The sequence below is a fragment of the Solanum pennellii genome, chromosome 3 (genome assembly GCF_001406875.1).
Source record: "Solanum pennellii chromosome 3, SPENNV200".
Classification (NCBI taxonomy): domain Eukaryota; kingdom Viridiplantae; phylum Streptophyta; class Magnoliopsida; order Solanales; family Solanaceae; genus Solanum; species Solanum pennellii.
In genome coordinates this window covers 589389-611360 of record NC_028639.1, presented here as the reverse complement: position 1 = coordinate 611360, position 21972 = coordinate 589389, and the positions used below count along the sequence as shown (strand labels likewise).

At 30.5% G+C, this 21972-nt stretch overlaps 3 protein-coding genes across 6 annotated transcripts; all 3 read left to right on the top strand.

Moving 5' to 3' along the window:
* Positions 1-2061: 2061 nt before the first annotated feature.
* On the top strand, positions 2062-6690 carry LOC107014765. Of its 3 annotated transcripts, none has more exons than XM_027915540.1 (4): positions 2062-2353; positions 3979-4634; positions 4955-5053; positions 5273-5366. In XM_027915540.1, the coding sequence occupies exons 1-3, from the start codon at positions 2230-2232 to the stop codon at positions 5045-5047; spliced, it is 873 nt and encodes a 290-aa protein (XP_027771341.1). In that variant the 5' UTR covers positions 2062-2229; the 3' UTR covers positions 5048-5053; positions 5273-5366. The 3 variants fall into 3 exon arrangements, with proteins under 3 accessions (XP_027771341.1, XP_015070310.1, XP_015070311.1); XM_015214824.2 differs by lacking the exon at positions 5273-5366 and adding an exon at positions 6333-6690 and having other exon boundaries at positions 2063-2353; XM_015214825.2 differs by lacking the exons at positions 2062-2353; positions 5273-5366 and adding exons at positions 2430-3529; positions 6333-6690.
* An 834-nt stretch (positions 6691-7524) lies between these two features.
* Positions 7525-9184, top strand: LOC107014165 (two-pore potassium channel 2). Its single transcript, XM_015214018.2, has 2 exons — positions 7525-8370; positions 8708-9184. The coding sequence occupies exons 1-2, from the start codon at positions 7529-7531 to the stop codon at positions 8853-8855; spliced, it is 990 nt and encodes a 329-aa protein (XP_015069504.2). The 5' UTR covers positions 7525-7528; the 3' UTR covers positions 8856-9184.
* Positions 9185-11346: 2162 nt separating this feature from the next.
* On the top strand, positions 11347-19137 carry LOC107014681 (protein REDUCED WALL ACETYLATION 4-like). Of its 2 annotated transcripts, none has more exons than XM_015214708.2 (16): positions 11347-11659; positions 13426-13517; positions 14302-14439; positions 14521-14577; positions 14657-14729; positions 15509-15667; positions 16030-16179; positions 16305-16560; positions 17116-17231; positions 17324-17410; positions 17508-17596; positions 17791-17853; positions 18042-18098; positions 18206-18302; positions 18390-18548; positions 18663-19137. In XM_015214708.2, exons 1-15 carry the CDS (start codon positions 11624-11626, stop codon positions 18543-18545), a joined length of 1626 nt encoding a protein of 541 aa, XP_015070194.1. In that variant the 5' UTR covers positions 11347-11623; the 3' UTR covers positions 18546-18548; positions 18663-19137. The 2 variants fall into 2 exon arrangements, with proteins under 2 accessions (XP_015070194.1, XP_015070193.1); XM_015214707.2 differs by having other exon boundaries at positions 14299-14439.
* The last annotated feature ends 2835 nt before the right edge of the window (positions 19138-21972 follow it).

Below are 21972 nucleotides of genomic sequence, written 5' to 3'. Positions count from 1 at the left end.
AAATATAAATTAGATTATTACTTTTTCACGAATTTCAAGTTTTAATTATCAATATCCTCCATTTCTCTACATAAACTATCTATATATATTAGTGTATTAAAAATACACCTAATTGAGTAGTCCAAATAGAAAAGAAGAATAACTGACCTAGCATTAGCTTCCACTTATAGATGTTGATACTTTAGATATAAAAAATTTAAATATAATCGATAGATAAATATATAAAACTTATAAAATAATAATTTAGATGTGTTTTTTTTTATCTCTGTCTCTTAATATTAAGTGTAATTCAAAGCATGTTATAACAAATTGTTTACTTTATTTACATTAATTAAAAACACAATTTGTAATAACTTTAGCTCCTTCTAGAAATGTTATTGATTTCAAGTAATTAAAGCTTTTGTGGGCTATTCTTCTGAAAAATTATCTGCAATTTTAGAGGGTGGATATACTTAATTTTCTTCAAGAAGAATATATATTAGATTTTTTTAATTAAAGGACTATATATATATTAGATTATGTCATATGCAGACCTACAAAAAATCTTTACCCTACATCTATTAATTGGATTTAAGTTATGTACACGTATTAGTTTCGTAAATTAACTCTTATAACATGATAATTAGTTCGTATCTTTATCAACTTATCGAATTCATATATTTTGGTTATTCAAAATTAAATATTAATAATTAATAAATGACTTAATTATATAAATATTTTTTTAAATAGTCAGTACAAAAAATTAAATCCATTTTTTTAAATAATAATAATGTGTTTTTGTCTAGTTTAATGGTTAGCAATTCTTTGGACCACTAGCTATAAATCTTTGTTGAATCTAGTGTGTGTGTGAGTGTGTCTATTGTTTTTATTTGTATTTTTTTAATTTTAGAAGAGTGAATATTATAATATAGGTAATATATTTTACCAAACCTATTAATGGCCGTATTATAGGTTTGGGAAGATTTATATAGTATGATAAATTATATAGTCATTAATTTTTCCTCTAGTCTATTTTTTTAAATTAAGTATGGACGTCGAGCAAAGTTTAAATAAAAAATTATTGAATTTATATTAAATTTACATCTAAACTTTTAGATTTGCTCAATATACCATATTATTCAAGATCATGAATTTATGTCGCTAGTTAAATAATGTGGCATTCAATGTTAAATACGAAGGAGTAAATACGATTTTGTAAAATGATGTGTCATGTTAAAGGTTAATAAATAATTGTTAAGTGTATAAGTTATATGTCATCCGGCTCCTCATCTATTGAACTCTCGGCTTACGCAATGATCGGATCGGAAGAACTCTTTTCAACCGCCCATGATTGAGACAAGCGTAAATGAGAAGAAATTCTTTTTTGATGTAGCATGTTAAAGGCTAATAAATATAAATTAAGTGTACAAGTGATATGTATTCCGACCAATCAAATGCGGCCTTGTCACTATCTCAATCTGATTGGTTAACTTGACTTTAAAAAAAGAGATATTTTTTTAGGAACCAAATAAGAAAAGTAAAGCAAATAATTTAAATACAAGGAGTACAAAATAAGAAGAAAAAAAAGGGATAAATTTTTAAGAGAAAAGCATGAAACTTTGATAAAGACTTAGTTATAGCATCAGTTAAAAGTTTGTCTCATTTTTGTTTGAGAAAAAAAATCATGCATTTCATTATTTGTTAATATAAATGACATAGTTGTCAAACTTTTAACTAAATGACATAAATGAAGTTTTTCTCAAAGCTCGATGACATATTGAGTCTTTTTCCTTTTTTAAAAAATAATTTCATTAATGATGTGATCGAATCATAATTGACCACGTATGAAAAATGATTTGCTATATCGAAACTTTCTCCAGTTAACAAATAATGACATAGATTAATCTTTTTTCAAATCGAAATGACATAAACGAATGACTTTTAATATATACATAGACAAACATTTTCTCAAAGTTAGACATTTACAAATAAAAGTAAAATAATTATTCCCAGAAAAAATAAATAATATTTTATGACCAAAATAGGTTTTAAATATAAATAAATAAATAAAATAATAATAACACTTCGTTTCCCTACAAAATCTGTTACTACTTTTCTCCAATTTACCCAAAATCCTCCATATCCAATAGCTTCACACAACAAAGATTAGAAGAGAGAAACAAATAGTTTTTTTTTATTATTATTATTATTTTCAATTGAGAAAGATCTATTTTGTATACATATAAAATTATGCCATCAGGTTCCAAAAAGAGAAAATCTTCCAAGAAAAAAAAGAAATTAGGAGGAAATAATAATAATAATAATGTTCTACAAGTATCAAGCTCACCTATTGCTATTAATTCTCACTCTCATGGTATGTTACTTTTCATAACTCAATTAATTTATTTATTGTGTTCGTCTCGATTCATGTGATATTTTTTTTAAAATTTCTTATTTTAGCCCTTATGATAACATGTGTAAATAACATTTTCTTTTTTTGGTATAGTAGATTCTTGTGGTATAATATTTCTTGAACTTCGTGTATAGCGTGAGCTTAGTGCATTATGTCAGGTTGTCATGTCACAACTTTTTTTGTTATTCAGAAATAATTTAACTTCAAAATTTTTATATTTTAGTGTAACATGTATATCACAATCATTTTTTTTGGTATAGTACACTCTTGTGGTAAAAATTTCTTGAACTCCGTGCATAGCGCGAGCTTAATGCACAAAAATGTTTCATTTTAGTGTTGATGAACACTTGTATATGGCATACAAAAATGTAGGTTGAGACTCCGTATAATAGGTTCTTGTGGTTCGATTCTTCCTACTTTTTTTTTGCTATTTAGAAATAATTTAATTTTGATTTTTTTTATTTTAGCCTTGATGAACAACATGGATAGGGTGAGTTTAGTGCATTTTAGTGATCACAAGTTTATAAATTTGGACTGATGGATGGAGTAGTAGTGTAGAGGTAATATTGAGTATTCGGCGTTTACGTGAAGGAAAATGTTTTCCACGAAAAGAATAGACTTTTCTTAGAAAATGTATCATATATGTTCTTTTGGTGATTTAAAAAGTGGATTGAAATATGGTATGAGGCCTCCTTTAGTCGTCTTAGGTTGTGCGAATTCGGATAGTTGAGGAGTGAACTAATGGTTACAACAATAACGCCTCAGTCCCAAAGGGTATCTAATGGTTAAACCGAAAAAAAGGACATGCTTGTGAGAAATGACATAGCTAAAAGGTAAGGAAGGGGTTCAGTTGAATCCAAAGGCGAATGTACTTGGTAGTTTATGGTGCACGTGACCCATGGTCTTTTCGTAAAACGAGGTGAATGTATATATTTTCTAGAACTTATCTAGTATTATCTTCTAGCGTCCATACTACAAAAAGGCTTATTGATGCACTTGGTTGAAAGCTAAGTTATTTACCTAACGGTACTAGAGTCAATTCTCACTTGATGCATTTTATTGTCCTTTCTTTAGTATTGAATGATTCGCCTCTGGTTGAATCCCTTCGTCTGGAAACTACACACTATGCAAGTAAAGGTAAAAAAGATTTTTCCTTTTGAATTTCTATGAATGCTCTTTTTAAGATTCCTGGCTCCGCGACTGTTAATTTGTGAGTAGTGGATTTCGCTTATTTTCCCTTGTTCTGCATTGTTGCTTACGTCGTGTCTTTTTTATCTTCATGTCTCTCAATAGTTGTTGTAAGTTATCAGTCTTTATAATACATTGTTTTATGTTTATTTGTGTATGATGTGTGCTTTTGATGCAATAATTAGTTAATAACTACGTTCAGGCTACTTCCATTGTTGTCTGCTTTTCAACAGACGTGTTCGAGTAGATAGTGTTACTTCCTCTTGAACCATAGTACTATTATTTGAATAGATCATCGAATTGTTCTGTTATTTTGGATTGCATCATTTGACGGGTGATTGCTAATTTGCGAAAATACTTGTGTGTTGAATCATTGGGTTTGAACAAATCTATGACAGGTAAAGAGAATTTAAAACATGGTGATGAAAAAGAGACCGATGGCGGAGATGTAAGTTACTCGGCTTCTCAAGATCACCAGTTCAATGGTAATGAGGGAACTAGGGAGAAGCAATTGGAAATTCCACATAGTGAGTCGTCGATTGATAATAACAAATCAAATGCATTGGAAAAAAGAAGTAATGAAGTGAATAAAGTAGCAATGGTAGAGGGAGGTATCGTTCAGGTCGAAAGAGAATTGAAGCTTGAGGATGAATCTATGAGAAATAACATTAACATTGAGCGTGTTGAACCCGCGAAATTCCCTCGTGAAGGAGGCTTACGGAAAAGGTCAAGTAGCAGCAGCAAACCTTCTATGTCGGAGGACATAGTTCAGGTTGCCACTACCGCTTCAGATATTGATAATGAGGCCTTTGGATCATCGGAGAAGGAAAATGAGAAGAGAGAATTGGGTGTTATGGATGAGAAAACCAGAACGTTAAACGTTGTTGAAAAAACAGGATTAGAGAAAAGGGACTATGAAGCTGTAGCAACTTCAAATGCAAAGCCCTTCAAGGCTGTAAAAGATGACGATAAACTAGAGATATCGTACAATGTGCCTGTAGTTGATGCTGGTGTTCGTGCAAACAACATGGAAGGTTCTACCCATGAGCATCAGGTTTACCACTTCTTCTCTAGCTTTTTCTTAATACGGTGTCATGATAATTCTCTACGGACTACTCACCTGGCAGTTTATCTCTCTACTAGATCAAAATTTCATTTTATAATACCTCAGAAGCTACGAAACTATTTTAGTAAAATTTATTCTCTCAATTCCCATGAGATCATAGCACCAAAAAAGCGAGTTACTTTTGGATTTCCTTCATATGGGATGATATTTTCCCGGAAATCCCCAAGGGGAAATATAGACTATTCCTTCCTTCCTTTCGAATCGATTATGACCATCATGTAAACTTGTCCTTTTTTGTAAATATGCAGCCACTAGTAGCTTTGGATCCACGACCAGTGCAAACAACTTCCTGGAAGAGTTGCTGTGGCTTGTTTGAGGTGTTTGCAGGATCGAATAAATAACTTCAGGTTGGAAATCCATTCTTTCAATTTTTTGGTCTTTTGGCACAACGGTTTTTACATAGCAAAGGTATATATGAACAAGAATGTATAGGCTCATATCAGTTAGATGATCTCGCTACTAATGACCTTTTCGTTTTCTTTTTGTTCCTTGTCCTTGAATTGATCTTTGACGATGTAATATGAACTGCTTCGTAATCTGAAAATTGTGTTATTTTCTTTTGGCAGTAATTGAACGGTACCTTGTAGTTTGACTGTTTCTTTCTATCCACATTCTCGTGAAAACTCTGTATACTTCTCTAAGTACTGCACTTTCTTGGAACTCATGGTTAGGTCTGCTTGAAATGCATCTGATTGATGGCAATTCTATATTACAATCATGTCAAATACGCGACCTTTTTAAGTGAACATTTTTTGTGACTATACACAGTTCCCGATAGTTCTCCCTAAACAGGAAAGATAGGCGACTCCTGCTATTTTACGACATAGGAGTGCTTTGGAGCATCTGTGTTGTTCTATTTAGAAACTTCTTTTCGCCATGCCACCCATAGAAGAGCTCATATGTAAGTAGAGGGCAGAGTCAGGACTTCAACTTTATGGGTTCTGGATTTTACGACGACGACTTAAGTGCTAATAACTGGGTTCTAAATTTAATATGTTTATAAACTTAATGAATTTCCGAACACAAATACATTGTTTGAGCAAAAGCTACGATCTTCTTGTTGTGTTGAGGATTTGACAGTTGACAGAAAGAGCACACTAGGCTTGATTTGCAGCCTCATCTTTTAGCTCTTTTTTTTCTTGGCTTTTGTCTGTAAGTTATTCATTGGAACTGATCTCACCCGTTTCAAATCGATTTAGAGGGTGTTCAGTCTAAAACGAATGATATTGTTCAGCTCTTTGACTAACTTTTGAATCATCAATGTCTTAATTGCAACTTCTGATATTTTATCTTAATTGGAGTAAGCCGGATGCATAGTTTTTTCCATTTCAAGAGCATGTTATCATCATTCTATTCGTTAGTACTTCTGAGTATCGGACTGCTGGGGACGTTATGTCTGTTATACTATCGAAACAAATGTAGAACATAGAGCAATAGATGTAGGGTGATTTCGTCTACTCCAGAAACGTAAATTTACTACATTTAGAAGATAGATGAGGTTGTTTGAATCGCGTACTTTCAGCTTTTCTTTTTCAAGGATACTGAACTCGTCTTGTTTCTCATTCATCTTAGCAATACTCAATCGATATTATATCTGTCAATTCATACATTTCTCTGCTACTGCAGATTTGAGATGCATTATGATTCCAAGCAAAACGTTTTTTCGTGATGCAGAGGAGGGTCATGTGAAGGTTGAGTTATACAATCTATGTTTCTGTTATCCTTTGTTTTATCATAAGCAGCTCGACATCCCTCCGTTGTTTCTTGGTACTGCTTTACGTGTTTTCTGCTGTCGTTAGCTTATTTGCGCGATGGATCCAGTAAGAGAGATAGAGAATTGTTCCTTTAGTTGCCTGGGAAACTTGTTTGTTAGAATTTTTTTGGTTGTTGATAGTTTTAACCAGCACATATATATACTTGTGATAAAGCTTTGGTTTTGTTGAACATATGCTTCCCAATCTATATTACTTCAGCAGTTCATAAAGATTCATATTTGGGAAAAGGGGGCAAATATATATTTCCCTTTTTAACTTTGCGACTTAGAGCAGATATATTACTCGTTAAAAAGTGGTGCATATACATATTTATCTATTTCGTGAACACATTATAAGAAAACTGTTAATTACATGGGAATTTTTCTGGGATTAGTATGAAAATCTGCAATCTTATTTTCGTGCAAATTTTGATACTAATTTGCAGGAAAATCCCCATGTAATTAACAGTTTTCTTGTAATAGTGCATAACAGGCATATATTTACTTTTTGTATACGAGGTACAAAAAGATTCTTGATTTGTTACAAAATTGACCACAGATCAATTCCCTTTTTATTTGAAAGTAGTGACTACGTTTCAATTCTGTTATCTCACTTATGTGTTATTCTTTAACGATATATTATATTACACATAACGCTTGTAAATTATTCTATTCATTTCCTTCGTCAATTATCACCGATTCATCAAATTATCATCGATCACTATAATATATATTTAATTTAACTTTATTCAAACATTATCTTGATAATAAGATAAAAGTAGAAAAAAAAAAACAACTAATACAAATCAAGATCCTTGATCTTTGTATTGTACACATGGCTTGCATCTACTAATGTATTAAACAATACTAGACATTTGAATTATTGGAGGTGAGTCATCCCCTTAAAAATTACTCCCTTTTTTTAAAAAATATTTTTAATTATAAAAGTACTTATCAAAATTAACTGATTTTGATAGCTTGATCAATCAAATTATAAGTTAATATTTTTATTTACTAAGCCAATATCACTTGATTTTTGTTATTCAAACAAACCAAAAAAAAAAAAGAGATGGAAAAAGAGCCTCTTCTCCCTTCTTCCTCTTCAACATTAAACCAACACAAATCCAATTTTAAAAATCCAATTTTAATTAAACCAAAGAGAAAACTTCATAGGTCCAAATCTACACCATCATCATCTATAACCCCATTTAATTATGTTGAAAATCATTTAACACCAATTTCAAATCCACCCTATTTTTTGAAAAATAATACAATTTTTAAACAAGTTGTATTACTTTTATTTCTTTATTTGACAATTGGTGTATCTATATGTTTTTTCTTTATGGATCAATTTAAGTCCAAAAAGACTCATCCAATTATTGATGCTTTATATTTATGCATACTTATAATGTGTACAATTGGTTATAGTGACATAACACCAAATAGTACACTTGCAAAATTATTTTCCATCTTATTAGTCCTTGTTAGTTTAGTATTTTACCATATTTTAGTATCAAATTTTGTTATTTACATTATTAATTCGCGAAAAAATACTCATAAAAGTCTATTCGATACACGAAAAAGAAATAGAGTGCTACTAGCATTGTGTGTTTTTGTGTTATGTATTGGAATTGGAGTTTTTATAATGCATTTTGTTGAGAAAATTGGATGGTTTGATTCATTTTATTTTTCATTTATGGGAATTACTAGTGTTGGTTATGGTGAAAAGGTGTTTGAATCAATTTTTGGAAGAATTTTTGGATCAATTTGGTTAGTTATTTCTATAATTATTGTTGTTAGAGTTTTTATATTGTTTGTTGAAGTTAGAGTTGATGAAAGGCAAAGTAAAGTGGAAAAATGGGTGATGGAACAAGACGTGACTGTTGATCAGTTTCATGATGGATTTATAAGGTAAAAGTGCTATTTTTGTTTTTTCGTATAAGATGTTTAGTATCTATTTTGAAACTCGATTAATCAGAATTTGTATTGGAGGATTTCATTATAAGGGATACATTCTCTGTTAAAGACGACTCTGTAGTTAGGATTTGAAACTTGAAAAGGTAAGGAATGTGTTTTATCACAAAAATAAGACTTAAAATTGTAAAATCAAATTAGTTGAGCCCTAAAACGAATGTTGGATAATGGTGTGAGGAAAAAAACAAAAACAAAAAATTCTATTCATATTCATTTTCATATATTTGCAAGAAATTTGCTCTATTTTCTAATATTTCTTTATGTGTTTTGACAGTAAATCAGATTATATGATATACAAATTGAAGGAATTGGGAAAGATCACAGAAAGAGATATATTGCTGATTAACAAACAATTTGAGAGATTAGACACTGGTAATTGTGGAAGAATTACTCTTTCTAATATTATAGAAAGTCATTACTGATCGGTATGAATTATGTTGGAATATTGAAATTCTTTCGGCACTAATCAAGTTTCGTATTTGAGTCTCTGAGAATTGAAAAGAATCACGTTGGAAGTACCTCCTTCAGAATGGTTCTTGCAATACGTGAATTAAGATTTAATCGAACCTCAATATAATTATCAGATGTTGATCCAGAAACAAATGAGTATTTTTTTATTGAACATGAGAGAGGGTTTGGTATACATGTATAAAAAATATGTATATAGTTTAATAAATATGTTATATAGGTTTTGTGTGATATTGGTAGAATGTAATCTATCAATGTAATTTGAAATGTTATTCTGAGTGAAGTTGGAAAAATTAGATGTCTATGTTTATCTACTTTTTTTTTAAAAAAAAATTGAATTGTTTAAATTTAGAGCATCATTAGTTATTTTAAATAAAAAAAGTGAAAAATGTTGACTAATACTCAACATTATATGTGGAGTAAATGATTTTTTTTCTTTTATGCTTCTTATATTTAATATCATTTATTCGAACTCACGTTACGTAAAATTTATCAAAGAATAAATTATTTTTTATTAAGATTTTAATTAAGTTAAAATTTAAATTTGAAACTTATTATCCAACATCACATGAGAAATAAATAAATAAATAAATAATTACAAGCAATAAAATCAAAATTTGTTAGATATTTAAGAGATTGAAAATGTTGAATCCCTATAATATATATGTAGCTATTAGTATTCTAAGCCAATAAATAATTAGAAAGTTTAATAACCCATGAATTAAACCCAAGTACTACCTAATCATAAGAAAAATATAATATATGACATAATTATGGTTGTGATCAAGATTATCATTTTTGCTCATCACCAATAATTTACTAATCTTAATTAGTCATTGTTAATTAAGTTGTTGGATGTGCCAACAAACTCATGGTCTTTTTTTCACTTTTTTTATATGCACACCTAAAAAAGTTTTTTTGCTTCATTTTTACTCATAAAGCAAATGAATTATATTATGAACTAATTATGGTAATTTGAGGAACTCATACTTCGTGTATCTATTATTAATTTGTTATTCTATTTCCGGTGATTTGTGATTGTCGTGGTCTTAAGTTTTTATAATATGAAAATAATATTATAAAAATGAAATTAATCTATAATCATTTTTAACAAATTTCATTATTTGACAATCTCAAATTCTTTATCACGCTCTCTAATATGCATACTATGTATTGATAACTGAAATAAATATTTAAGCAATAATAGTGTTTTCGGTCCTTTAGAGTATATATATATATATATAAGAAAATGACTTATATTTAGATTTTAAAAGTATACAATTATCTTCAAAATATGAAGTAATAACACAACTTTAACATATATAACATACAAGAAATTAAATGGAATTGGATGATTAACACTTCAAAAGATTTGTGACTATTCACAAGGATTAAAATAAAGTGTTATCATTAAATACAAGATTAAAAAATATCATTAACGTAAGATTTAATTAACTAGCTTTTTGATGAAACGATGATTATAAGTTTTGAATGCAATAAAAAAGAAATAAACTAATTATACAAATCATATCACCACAAAGTAATGTGTATTTCATAGAATTTAGTCAACAACATTTCAAGTATTCTAATTAATTAGGTGAAGTTCTTTGCATAATAAACTAAAAATGAGATCCTCACTAATTAATACATTAACATCTTCAAAATGATTTTCTTTTCTCTAATTTGTTTTCCTATAAGAAAGACATAATTAATCACAATGCACTTAGCCATAATTCAAATTCATTTGTCTCATTAAAACTGATTCACATTCCATGATTTTATCAAATCACACTTTAACTAATAAATTAAAATATGTATTAGTTAATCATATTTGATTACTACCAATATATGTTAAGACATATAACATATGTTCATTGAATTTTTATAAATATCAAATACAATTATGTTCTTTTTGAATAATATAACAAGTTAGTTATCATTATATATTAATTAATGCTTATCACACAATCATTGCAATTTACATAGAATTACTTTATAAGTAATATAATTATATAAATATACATTTTGAACTTTAAGTTATACATACTAATAATATATAAACTTTGCACCACCAAGAAATTTGTTGAGATGAATAAGACCTCCTACTTAAGCTGGTAGAAAAAAAAATCTTAATAAAAAATATCCTTTTTAAAAGATTTTACCTAATACAAATTTAATTAATTAGTGTGTTAATAATGACAGTTATATAAAAAAAGAACTTTTAACATGCATATTCAATATTTCTTTTTGATTATCGATTAATGCAATTTATTAAATAGCACGTAAATCTTTATTTATGTTCTAGAAATATGTTGAGAGAACCGTTCCCAAAAATATATGTTACGATAAGTAAATTTAAATTAAATTGAACCTCGATACGAATATCGGATATGGAGGGACAAAATGGGTATAAACTTTACTAACTACCTAATATAGAGACGTCTCTTCCGAAAAACCTCACTAATAATTAACAATTGATGAAGCAATCCATCAAAACGACGTCGTTTTTCAACCTTCATTGCTTCAGATCTCTTCTTCTTCACCATTTCTATAACTGCTCATTTCAAATCTTCTTCTTATATATAAATTCATCATTCTCGTAAATATATACATATTGATGATACGTTTGATTTTGTATACATATATATATTGTTGAACAATTGAATTTTGATTCGGATTTGGTGAGGTATTGTTTCTGTTTTGTAGTTGACGATTTTTGAAAATGCCGGCGGTTTCTGGACCTGTAACGCCAGGACAGGTGAGTTTTTTTTGTATTAATTTGTTGTTGATACAGTATTTGAAATGATTTTTGTTGATGTATTGATGAAAATGTGAGTGTTTTCGAGTGTTTGAAGTGTAATTGGAGCATGTTATGAGTTAAAATGTGGAGAATTTGCACAAATGGGTGTGGTGTGTGGCGTAGTGATCAATGAAAGAGGTTTTAGAACTATGAGGTGTGAGGTTTAAACCTAGCAGAGACAAAAATACTAGATGGTTTCTTTTTATTTGTTTGAGTCTTGGTGGATGGAGTTATGTAATACGTGTTGTTGTTGGGAGGTGAGAGGTATGGAATTAGTTGAGCTGTGTGAAAGCTGGCATGAACACTACAATTGTCAGGAAGAAAATGCTGAATTTTGATATTAGATCAGTGAGATTATGAGGACTAAGGTTTAAACGTAGGTGAAAGCTAGTTGGGACACCGCAGTTATAAAAAAAAAAGAATTTTGATATTAGATCAGTGAGATTATGAGGTCTAAGGTTCAAGCCTAGCTGAGAAGAAAAATAGTAAGTGATTTCTTTCTATTTTTGTTCTAGCCTTAGTGGATGAGTTATCTGGTACATGTTGTTGATAGGAGGTGGTAGGTATGGGATTAGTTGAGGGGTGTGAAAGCTGGCCTGAACACCACAATTATCAAAAGGAAAATGCAGAATTTTGATGTTTCAGATTAGTGAGATGAGCTGATCTGAGCTGTGTCAAATTTAAAGATAATTAGACTTTGTTACGTTCTTGCTCGTGTTTATCACTGGACGACTTTGATAGTTTGATGTGAAGAACTTACTTGATTTGAAAGTACTAGCAATTCTATACAATTGCCATATGAATTTGTTGTTTTCATCACGTTGTTCATGTTTTGATTCTTACTAGTAGAGCTTGACTTCAGAACAGGCTAATTATCTCCTAATCTTACAACATAGGTAGGGTTTGAATTCTGAGTGAAAAAAACTGAGTTAACTGCCTAGGCTCGATGGTCAACTACTGACGAAATACGAGTTCAGCTTGTGTTATGTAGATTCTCTGTGCTGTTCATTTCTTTGAAGGACAAAGATTTTCATCATAGATTTTGATTCAGTATGAATAACTTAGGTTTTCATTCACTTTGGTACCTGAAAACTCTCAGGTTTATCTATCTGTCTGATTTTAAGGGAAATTTGGGTGAGTAACTCACATAGGTAGTGAATAAATATATTTGAGGTGTGTGTGAATTGATCATGTTGTGCAGGATTTTACAATTGTTGGCTAGATATAAGCGTTTTAACAACTTTCCTCTGCTAGGAAAAGCGCTTAGCACTCCTTAAATGAATTCTTGACATCACATAGAGCAAAAGTTGAAGTAGGTGCTTGATGTCTGATTTATGACAGCGTGTTTTCTTTACGGCTGACACAGTTACAATTATATAGCATTACTGAATCTCAGATCTCTCATTTGTGACATCCAATAAGATCATATCTCATTTGCAAATTTCAGAGTGCTCTTTTCCTTACATTTCCTTTTGGGTTAATTTGCCTTGTATTGGATTAAGGTTCGGGTGTCAGAAAGAAGGTGCTATCTGTATATTGTGGAATTTGGTCATTCTGGATTTTTCTTTCACAGTTTGTTTGGTCTAGCATGTACCTGCATTTTAAGGTTTCAATGCACCTGTACTGCTGCTACTATGTGGAACATCTTGTTTTGCTTTATTTGTTATGCTCTTGAGGAAATCATGCGTAGATATCTACTGAAGCCTACCCTTGTCATGTCTCAGGTGTCATTTTTGCTTGGATATATACCTGTCCTCATCGCATGGATATATGCTGAGTGGTTGGAGTACAAGAAGTGGTTGTTTCCCTTTAAAGTGTAAGTTAATCCATCCATTCACCATCCAAAAGAAAAAGGAAAAAACTGAAAACTCATATATCCTCATGCTGCAGCTAGATTTTCTGAGACATGCTAAGACAGTTGTAGTATTTGTCAGCTTCCTTTAAGTCGCTTGCCAAATCCTATCTAATGGCTTTATTTAAAAAAAAAAACAGAATTGGATTTAATGTGTGAACAAATCTCGCCTGGATAACACAGACAAATGTTATGTTATACATTTGCTACAAAATGTTGGTGGATAATATAGAGTCAACAATGTTGAAAATAGTGTGTGTGGAATATGAATGCTATATTATATTATTTTTTAATAAGATATTTCATTAATGCTTGGGTCAAACTCGTCTGTACACAAGTACAACAACAACACACCAAGTGTAATCCTACAAGTGGGTCTGGGGAGGGTGGTGTGTGCGCAAACCTTGCCCCTACCTTGTGGAGGTAGCGAGGCTGTTTCTAATAGACCCTCGACTCCAGTTTGTATACAAGTAATATACCAAAAAAATAGAAAAACTGACTGTGTAATTATCACTACTATTGTTCTTGTTAGTATTATTATTTTAAAAAGAGTGAACTTCTTGAAATTGAAGCATCTATTTTATGCCTTTGCAAAATTGAATTTTTAATTAAGGACAAAAAGTTTCTTTGGGCATCTTGATTTTAAGCACTGTAAAGATTGTTTTGTGTAGGCGATAATTTATCCAGGGATATTACTTAATCTGCTTTAAGTGTTCTATTTATATGGCTGACTTTTTCATACCAGCAGTCATTCAGATAATAATCTGGATGAACTTGAGATCTCAACAACCAAGGAAGAAGATCGAGCTGTCTTACTGGAAGGAGGTCTGTCAAAATCTGCATCTGTGAAGTTGTCAAGTTCATCGGTAAAAACAAACATAATTAGGTGAGTGTGCTACATTCAATTTGCTGAATATTCTACTTTTAAGTTCATGAATCTTTCCTTAGCATTTTCACATATTTGTAGGTTTTTAACAATGGAGGATGCGTTTTTGCTAGAAAATCGTGCAACTCTAAGAGCAATGTGAGTCACTTGGATATTTTGAATATGGTGCATATAGTATCTCATCTAATTTTAAAATCCTTCTTATGATCTCATACAGATCTGAATTTGGGGGAATCCTGTTTTATTATTATCTCTGTGACCGTACAAATCTCTTTGCAGATTCTACTAAGGTGTGTGATCTTCTCTTCCTGTAACTATGTATAAAGATTTGATTTGCTAAGGTCGTGCTGTGTGATATTTGTTTCTAATTGCAAGTCTATTTGCATCATAACAACTATTGGATCACCTTATGGAATAAAAGCATACAAGCACTTTGAGGTGCAATCGAATAACCAGGGCTTTCATATGCTAAGCCAGTTCAGACAAAATGACTTGTTACTTCTGATTCTTCTCTGTGCATCATGAACTCCTGAACCTTGTTGTCTTGATTGAACTGTTGGAATTGCATCTTCTTTAACATAATTTTATCGTGTTGTCTTCTAAGTTTAGGTCATGTATAACAAACTTTGCTATAAAGTATTTATACAATACACTAGCATATGATAAGCATGCTTGTGTCTAAACCTTATTCCTTTTCATAGGATTGGATTATTTGATTCTCAAAATTGATGATTGTTCTTGTGGCGAACTGTAATGATCTTACTAAATTTTTTCATGTTTCACTCAGTCTAAATTCTTTACAAGCAAGTAACATTTACATTATGGATAATTTAGTTTCAATGTCTGTACATTCTGTTACCCCCTTCCCCGTAATTATGAGGGTATGGAGGGGCAAATATGAACTGTGATAGTTGACTAGTTCTATTGGACTTGATCTTCGAATATCTCTGTGCTGCTGCAACTTTTGTTTGTATGTGAAACACATTGCTGAGACCTCCAAGATTTTTTTTTATCATCCATGAGACGAGCACTCTGTAACAGGTTTTTGCGTGATGTTTTCTTTGAACAGAGCTACAATCGTGATCTCTTCATCTTTCTGTATATTCTTCTGATCATAGTTTCGGCAATGACTTCTCTCAAGAAACATAATGACAAATCAGCATTTTCTGGCAAATCAATACTTTATCTTAACCGCCATCAGACAGAGGAGTGGAAGGGATGGATGCAGGCAAGTTTTTGTGTCTCATACTTCCCTTCACTTATTCATGCTTTATTTTAGAATAACATAAATCTCGTTTACATGGATTCTCTTGGCAATATTTTCTTTATGGTGTTTTCTTCTTCAGTTATCTTGTGCACTAATATAGCTGCATGTTTGTTTTACTACTTCCCAGTAATTTGTGCTAATATGTCGTGTGAATGATGCAACTTCTTTTGCGATGTGTAATATTCATTTGTTGATTTATCTGAAAACTGCACCTCCTGAACAGAGGAAGTATCTCAAAATCTCATTTAAACACTGTTACTCCCTGTAGAGATTTATTTGTGCTCTTTCTATATTGACTCACTCTTATCCTTTTTCTGTAACAGGTTCTCTTTTTGATTTATCATTATTTTGCTGCAACAGAGATATACAATGCAATTAGGATTTTCATTGCTGCGTATGTATGGATGACTGGTTTTGGGAACTTCTCCTACTATTACATAAGAAAGGATTTTAGTCTAGCTCGGTTTGCTCAGGTAACGTTTGGTTTTGGTTGTACTTAATCACTGTTTTATATAGGAAGACTTCAGTTTAGAGTTGAATCTCACATATCCATTTTCTCTGTGAACTGTTAATAATGAAAAATTTGTCGTTTATGCAGATGATGTGGAGGCTGAATTTTTTTGTAATATTTTGCTGTATTGTTCTCAACAATGACTACATGCTGTATTACATCTGCCCGATGCACACACTTTTTACCTTGATGGTTTATGGGGCCCTTGGCATTGGTCACAAATACAATGAGATAAAATCTGTGATGGCTTTGAAGTTCCTTTTGTGCTTTGTTGTGGTTATCTTGGTTTGGGAGATTCCTGGGGTGTTTGAATTTCTTTGGGGTCCTTTCACCTTTATGTTAGGTTAGTTACTTTGTATTCTCATACATTTTGTTTCTGTTCACAATCACCATAAAATCTTAAATACTCTGCGTGCTGAAAAACTATTAGCTTTAGTCTCAAAGTTAGTTCAACTATGTTTATATGAACATTTCTCTCTACTCTAAGGAAATATTATACTGGCTTTGAGTTTTTGGCATCAGAATTTTTTAAACTATGTCTTTGTGATAAATAACTTGGAAGTAGATCTAACAAAAAATATGGAAGTAGATATGGTTTGAGATTCTTGTGGCATAAGATTGTTGTCTTGAAGGGGTCCATTACTATGTGGAACTAAATGTTGGCAAGTATCATGCTCAAAGGTGCTTATTTTAGGTTCAGGAATTGTTTTTGTAATAGAGTATCTTGGTATCCTATTGAGGTAGCATGAATTGTAAAGTACTTTTTCGAAAAGATATCCTGGATTTTGTTTTTTGTAAAGTACTTTTTCAAAAATATATCCTGGATTTTGTTTATATATTATAGATGCTGCTTAAGCACCGTCATCTGACGCTTGTTTTCTTCTTTTCACAACTGTAGGCTATACTGATCCAGCCAAGCCGGATCTCCCTCGACTGCATGAATGGCATTTTAGATCTGGGCTTGACCGCTATATATGGATTATTGGCATGATATATGCCTATTTTCACCCAAATGTAATTCCAAAGAACTTTGCATTTTCGTTGTTTGTCCAACTTTTCTTCCACTCTTCCATGGGACTGAAGTTTGCAGTATCTTGTCCTTTTAGGTTGAGAAGTGGATGGAGAAACTGGAGGAGTCTGAACCAAAGCGGAGACGGACAATTAAGTCATCCATCTGTGCAGTAACTTTAATTGTGAGTTGCATTTAAGTTCATCAGATAGTAAAATCAGGTGTTGCAAATTTTCTTTTTAGTTTATGACGTTTGTCATTTGGGACACTGTATTCCTCAGGTTGGGTACTTGTGGTTTGAATACATCTACAAGCTGGACAAGACAGCTTACAACAAACTCCACCCCTACACGTCATGGATTCCTATTACGTATGTTTTTAGCTTTTCTAGTTCTCTTTATCTGTTGATTTTACACAAAACTTATACTAATGTAAATTTTTGCTGTTTGTTTGATTTGAAAACGAACAGTAAAAAAGTCCCTGCTTGCCTATAATGTACTTAACCGAAGTTTGTCTCCTGAATGTCTTGTATTATTTTCCTCATTTGCTTTCTTTGCCTCACAGTGTATACATATGCTTGCGTAATTTGACTCAGGAGCTGCGGAATTTCTCTCTGACACTCTTTGCGTAAGTTTCTAAACCATTTGTCTACCCGATCATGTCTTCCCTTTTTTGCTAATGCCTTTTAAATCATCCTTCACTTAGTTTTGATATTAACGGTTAAGCTCTACAGAATTAAAGATCTTTATTTGTTCTCTTAAATAAGTTGAATCTACTTTGATTTCTCCTTGTTTAACTGTGGTCTGTTACTGTAGGTGGCTTGGGAAAATTACCTTAGAAACCTACATCTCCCAGTTCCACATCTGGCTGAGGTATGTTCATTTCAATTTTCTTCTTAAGGCTGAGGTATGTTCGAGAACTTACTTTTTTTTTACTTACATGCTACGAGGACTTATTGCTTTCTGACTATTATCTGTAGATCAAATATGCCAAATGGACAGCCTAAATGGCTCCTTTCATTTATCCCGGGCTATCCTATGCTTAATTTCATGCTGACTACAGCAATTTATGTACTGGTAATCATATATACTCTTTTCAATTTTGAGTCGTAAACCATTTTTTCTCCTCGTAGGTTCTATCTCAACATTTCTTGCTTATTGCAGCTATCATGTAGGCTTTTTGAACTAACCAACACACTCAAATCCGTTTTCGTACCCACAAGAGACAATCAGAAGCTGCTCCACAACTTTATTGCTGGTGTCGCGATTTCTTTGTGTTTATACATCATTTCCTTTATCCTTATTCAAATCCCTCATTAATGAGTAAGTTTGTCATCCCATTTTCCTATTTGCTATGCACAACATCCTAAAATTCAGAAGAACTGCTAATCTTGTAGCACACGTACTTACTTTACGCGTTAATTATTTTTTTTGTAGAACCATTTATCCGGACTGCTTCATTTTGGCAAATATACAAGGCCCAACAGATGACACTGTGATAGAGAATGGTAGAAAGTTGAAGGATCAATGTGGAACTGAAGTACTAATAGAATTCAATTCTTTGATCCCCAGCCCAGCCAGCCACAGATTGTGTAAGTATGTTTTTCCAACAGTTTTGTGTAGTGTCACCTGCATTCATCAAGTTATGATAGTCGAAAACAAAGAATTTCCCAGTTTTTGGCTATTCAAAGTTTGGTGATAAAAGCAATGGAAGTCGGAGGAAGGAAACCATGTCTATAGTGTCATCGATCACCACGTGTATTCGTTCCTTTTCTTTTTTCTCGTTTTTCCTTTTGATGTTCAGTATTCTTCATGTAAATGAACATGAGAAAATCTGGGAATGTAGTTGTTTCTCCATTCAACAGACATTGATTTATTAATTGGAAATGCAAATGTTATAATCTTCAGTGAACTTCCTGCTTTTTGACCTATAAACTCTAGTGAAGTGGCATTGGTCCGTCCTGTAAAGGGAACTGGTATACTTCAAATAATTCATGAGCTAAGACACTCGAAGATTTGAAATAATCTTAATTTTTTTTTTATCTTGTGACCTGGAGACTCAAAAGAACGTGACATTAATCCTTGGAGAAACAATGAGATACCACACTAAGGTTTTTTAACATGGACCTACAAAATTTGGGGTCAAGAGGAGTCGGTCATACATAAAATTTTGAGATAATCTTGAATTTTTGTTTCGTTACTAAGAAGTGATGTTAGTCAGTAGAGGCAATGAGTATGTGTAATAAATCGTTACCGATAATCTCCTTTTTCATAATTACGAGAGAGTGTGTTTTATTCGTACCTTATAAGATAGAAAGATTATTTTAATACTAAAAATTAATTTGCTCGTGTAAAAATAGAACAATATCAAGATAATATATTTTAATCTGAAGTGCTATTGTCTGTTGATAGAAAAACATGCTCTAGTTGTTTCTTATTAAAAATTAAAAATAATAAACATACTTGTACTACTGTTTGAGATAAACTCTCTGATTTTAAATAAAATTATATGACAGCACTCATTTTCATGTATAATTTATTGAGTTTTTAGAGGTGTATTTTGTTTTAAATTTTATGAATTTTGTAATGATTTTAAGTATTTAGTCGAAAAGGCGAAATTATTAGATAATTTTGACACAAATTCTTATCGAATTTCTGATAAGTAACTCTAAAATGTAGGGTGAAATAATTTTGATTATTAAATTAAAGTCTTGAATTTGAGATTTAGAATATAAGAAACAATCGAGGCAAAACGTTTTACTCCTTAGAGAACCTAGTAAATATAATCTTAATTCGTCTAGTAAATATAATTTTAATTAGTCAAATTATTAAATTTAATATATATAATAATAAAAAGGAAAAGAAAATTAATGAGGAAACAAGCAAAAGGCAAAAGTTTAAAATCAGATTTCAAATTAAAAATTTAAAATTATGACAAATAATATTTATTAAAAATTAGTATTTTATATCAAGATATTTTTTCATACTTAAAGTTCAAAAATAGCATTAACTCATAGGAAATAAGCAAAGAGGCAAAAGTGGATAAGCAAGAAGATCATATATTAAAAATAAGAGTTCTTTGGAATATGTCTCAACAATTTGGTTCTATTATCGACAAAAAAATATTTTTTCTCATTGAATACAATGTCTGACAAATTTCATATTTTATTTATTATATGAAAAATAATGTTTGACATAAATAATGATGACAAATATCAATAATTATACTAGCTATTGGGGAGGCACTAAGCAAGACCCTTTAGAAAAAACTATTTTAAAAACAATAGGATTAGATCAAAATTAAATCTTATATTATGTTATCATTGGTTTAGTCAACTATTAAGGTTAAAATGTATAGTAATTAACAATCATTTACAAATAAGAATGTAAGTTAAAATATATGTTATGTATTTGTTAAATTTGTATAAATATTGAGTTCTTATAAATTTTCACTTTTCAAAAATATCGATCAATATATCTTTCGTGCTAGATTAAACTTTCTTAATTAAAATACTGATATTGATGGATGCTTCTTGCAAGAAATTACTATAACATAGTACATAGATAACAAGAAAGTCGTTTAGGGAGGACAAGGACAATTAAGGCATCATATATATTTTAAAAAATAATCACGATGTAAAAATAAATTTGTATGCACCTTAATTAACTATCATCTTTTATCAGTATAAATATTATATAGTTTTACACTTGCGATCCCGTTATGCACCAATTATTTTGCTCAAAGTCGATTATTGTGTTGATGGAATAAATATTTATTGATATGACTAATTAAGATTGGCCTGGTATCATTTTTTAATATATTTTTTTCATTTAATATTTGATATATACTAATCTGACTAATCCATATTCGTACAATTGCTTTCTATGATAATAATTTAAATCTAAGTCAACTATTTTTTTGAGCTCACACTAAATCATAAACCACTTAATTGACAAGCATTAATATAAAATTATTTACTTAATTAAAAAGAAGAAAGAGTCAAAACATACTAGGTTTCTTTATAAGACATTTCTTGCGACTAATTAAAAAACTTAATATCTACTTATCCTAATTAATCAAAGTCGACAAAAATGAAGCATCGTTTTCCCTACGTTTAGGTTTCTTACGTCTTGTATATAACATCACATTTTTTTAATCGCAGGAATATGATATTGTTCTGGTGATTTATATTTGTATTGAGATTTGACTATTTTGAATTTGTAGTATTGAAAATGAAAAAAATTATACTATATACCTTATCACAAGCTTTATCTATCTCCATTGTTTATTCCCGTTCGATGCTTAATATCAAATTTGAAAGTCGATTAATTCAAATTTTTATTTCTGAAAAAAATAAAGCGACATGCTCAAAATTTTAATTTTATAGACTTTTATATTCAAGTCATAATAAAATATTTATAAATATTTAATTATATATATAACATTTTTTAATACATTTACATGTCATTATTGTCTCCTTCATATATAGTCTTTACACATAAAATTCTAATACATCAAATATCTCTTTAGCAACATCACACTCAAAGCAATTGTTTTCAATTAAAAATAATAATTTAATTTGTTATTACTATTTCTTTTTTGGATTATAAATAAAAGAAAATAATGTCCTTTCAAGAGATATATATAAAATCAGTGAGGACCCCTATTCCAAGTTTAATTTTGTATTGTCTCTGTCTAAGAAAATTTTGATATTTATTAGTATCTTGCTACACATGTGATGAAATT